At 43.0% G+C, this 2936-nt stretch overlaps 1 protein-coding gene across 10 annotated transcripts in view; it reads right to left on the bottom strand.

Moving 5' to 3' along the window:
- The window catches only part of CADPS2 (Ca2+ dependent secretion activator 2), a 313909-nt gene that overhangs the window by 103697 nt on the left and 207276 nt on the right, over nucleotides 1-2936 (bottom strand). For all 10 annotated transcript variants that reach the window (XM_006771421.2, XM_015568920.1, XM_015568918.1 and 7 more), the window contains one exon: nucleotides 2289-2352. In XM_006771421.2, coding sequence (XP_006771484.1) covers nucleotides 2289-2352 — 64 coding nt within the window. The remainder of the gene's footprint in view (nucleotides 1-2288; nucleotides 2353-2936) is intronic.

Below are 2936 nucleotides of genomic sequence, written 5' to 3' on the forward strand. Positions count from 1 at the left end.
GACACTGTCTTTTAACACTGATAAGGATTAGGAACTGGCCACCCACTTACCTGGTAGCTTCCAATGGGCATACGAAAAGTTTTACAAACAGATGAAAATGATATTTCCCTTTCAAACCTAATCTTTCATAAAAACAGGAGTGGAGAATATACTTGCATTAATAGACAAATTTTCAGCAAGGCATGAAACCTTATTTGCTATTTATTTTTTGAGGGGAAATGAATTTCTACAATTCATGAATTCTAGAGCCTCACACAGATTGAACTGAAATAAATGCCGCGATGATTTTAGAACAAAAAGAATGATATGTTGGTGAATATTAAATTATAAACTCGTTTAGGTCTGAGGACGATGACCGGTAGAAGTACATTTATATGTGCAAGACCTCATTTTAGCCACTAGTTCTAGCCCTCATCTCCCAAGCCCTTAAATCCCTAAAATCCCTTTGGGGTTTTCATAGAGGTGCTAATAAACAATGCAATCTAGAGTTCATTGGGCTGAAAAACGGACAGGAACAAGTGCTTGAAGCTGATTAATCAGCACCAGAATGTTCAAATCATGGGCCATAGATAATTCCTACATATTATTGTCTTTTTGTTTTTTTTAGGGAGAGTGGAAGGCAGAGGGAAAGACAGAAACATTGATGTGAGAGAAACACATCGATTGGCTGCCTCCTGCACTAGCCCCGACCAGGGCCTGGGCTGGGGCGGAACCTGCAACCGAGGTACCTGCCCTTGACTGGAATCAAACCCGGGACTCTTTGGTGGTCTGTAGACCGATGCTCTATCCACTGAGACAGGAACAAGTGCTTGAAGCTGATTAATCAGCACCAGAATGTTCAAATCATGGGCCATAGATAATTCCTACATATTATTGTCTTTTTGTTTTTTTTAGGGAGAGTGGAAGGCAGAGGGAAAGACAGAAACATTGATGTGAGAGAAACACATCGATTGGCTGCCTCCTGCACTAGCCCTGACCAGGGCCTGGTCTGGGGCGGAGCCTGCAACAGAGGTACCTGCCCTTGACTGGAATCAAACCCAGGACTCTTTGGTGGTCCCTAGACCGATGCTCTATCCACTGAGCCAAACCAGCTAGGGCATAGACACTGTCTTTTAACACTGATAAGGATTAGGAACTGGCCACCCACTTACCTGGTAGCTTCCAATGGGCATATCAAAAAGTTTGCCCACCCCTGGCATAGACACTGATAAGGAACTGGAACTGGCACCCACTTACCTGGTAGCTTCCAATGGGCATACGAAAAGTTTTACAAACAGATGAAAATGATATTTCCCTTTCAAACCTAATCTATCACAAAAACAGGAGTGGAGAATATACTTGCATTAATAGACAAATTTTCAGCATGGCATGAAACCTTATTTGCTATTTACAATTTCTCCAATTCATGAATTCTAGAGCCTCACACAAATTGAACTGAAATAAATTCCGCGATGATTTTAGAACAAAAAGAATGGTATGTTGGTGAATATTAAATGATAAAACTCTTTTAGGTCTGAGGACGATGACCGGTAGAAGTACACACAAGTCAGGGGGAATGATGAGATAATCGTGTGGTCTGAAAAACAGTTCATTACACTTGACTGAAAAAAAACTACCACACCTATTTCATGAGGGGGGAAGGGGAGGTGGAAAAATAGAAAATTACCAAAAAGATGCCATCAACTTAGCATATGAAGCCAAGGTGCGCTCCAGAAAGGCATTGGGAGGAAGCAGCAGGGGATAGGGGAATTTTGAAGATAGCAAGGAAATGTGAGAGGTTGGTGAAACGCAATGGACTCAAAGGGGAGCACACGCCTGGGGAATGAGGCTGGCTGCCTAGTTCAAGAGGTCAGACACCCGGCAACTGGCAGCGTGAACAGTATTTGTAAAGGAATGTTGAAACATACCCTTTCAAGTAAGGACAGTGTGGCTTTCAGGGCTCCCTCAGGTCGTCCAAAGGGAAAGCAGTATCTTCAAAAACAAAAGGAGGAACAAAGGTCAAACCTTTAATATCCAAACTGCTAAACCATCATCCCCTCTTCTACTACCTGGCATGACAGAACAATGACAAATGGTTAAAATAGCATCAGCCCATCCAGGAAACTTGAGGAAGCAGCAAGGGATAGAGGAATTTTGAAGATAGCAAGGAAATGTGAGAGTTTGGTGAAACGCAATGGACTCAAAGGGGAGCACACGCCTGGGGAATGAGGCTGGCTGCCTAGTTCAAGAGCTCAGACACCCGGCACTGGCAGCGTGAACAGTATTTGTAAAGGAATGTTGAAACATACCCTTTCAAGTAAGGACAGTGTGGCTTTCAGGGCTCCCTCAGGTCGTCCAAAGGGAAAGCAGTATCTTCAAAAACAAAAGGAGGAACAAAGGTCAAACCTTTAATATCCAAACTGCTAAACCATCATCCCCTCTTCTACTACCTGGCATGACAGAACAATGACAAATGGTTAAAATAGCATCAGCCCATCCAGGAAACTTTTAATGTCGACCTTTACCTAGTCCCATGATTTAAATGGTCTAATAAGGGTACGAACTATGATGAAAAAGGTTCTAAAGTTTTGGTGACACCTGTACCGAAAGAATATAATTATCAGAGAAGAGCCACTAGGGTTCTATGAGTAAAAAGATACTTAAAAAGCATTCTCTAATAGCCTAGCCGGTTTGGCTCAGTGGATAGAGCGTGTACCTAAAGAATATAATAATCAGTAGAACCACCAGGGTTCTATGAGTAAAGAGATACTTAGAAAGCATTTCCCTAATAGCCTAGCCGGTCTGGCTCAGTGGATAGAGCGTCTTTCGGTGGACTGAAGGGTCCCGTGTTCAATTCCAGTCAAGGGCACATGCCCGGGTTGTGGGCTTGATCCCCAGTGTGGGGCATGCAGGAGGCAGCTAATAAATGATTCTCTCTTATCACTGATGTTTCTATC

The sequence above is a fragment of the Myotis davidii genome, unplaced genomic scaffold, assembly GCF_000327345.1.
Source record: "Myotis davidii unplaced genomic scaffold, ASM32734v1 scaffold865, whole genome shotgun sequence".
Classification (NCBI taxonomy): Eukaryota; Metazoa; Chordata; class Mammalia; order Chiroptera; family Vespertilionidae; genus Myotis; species Myotis davidii.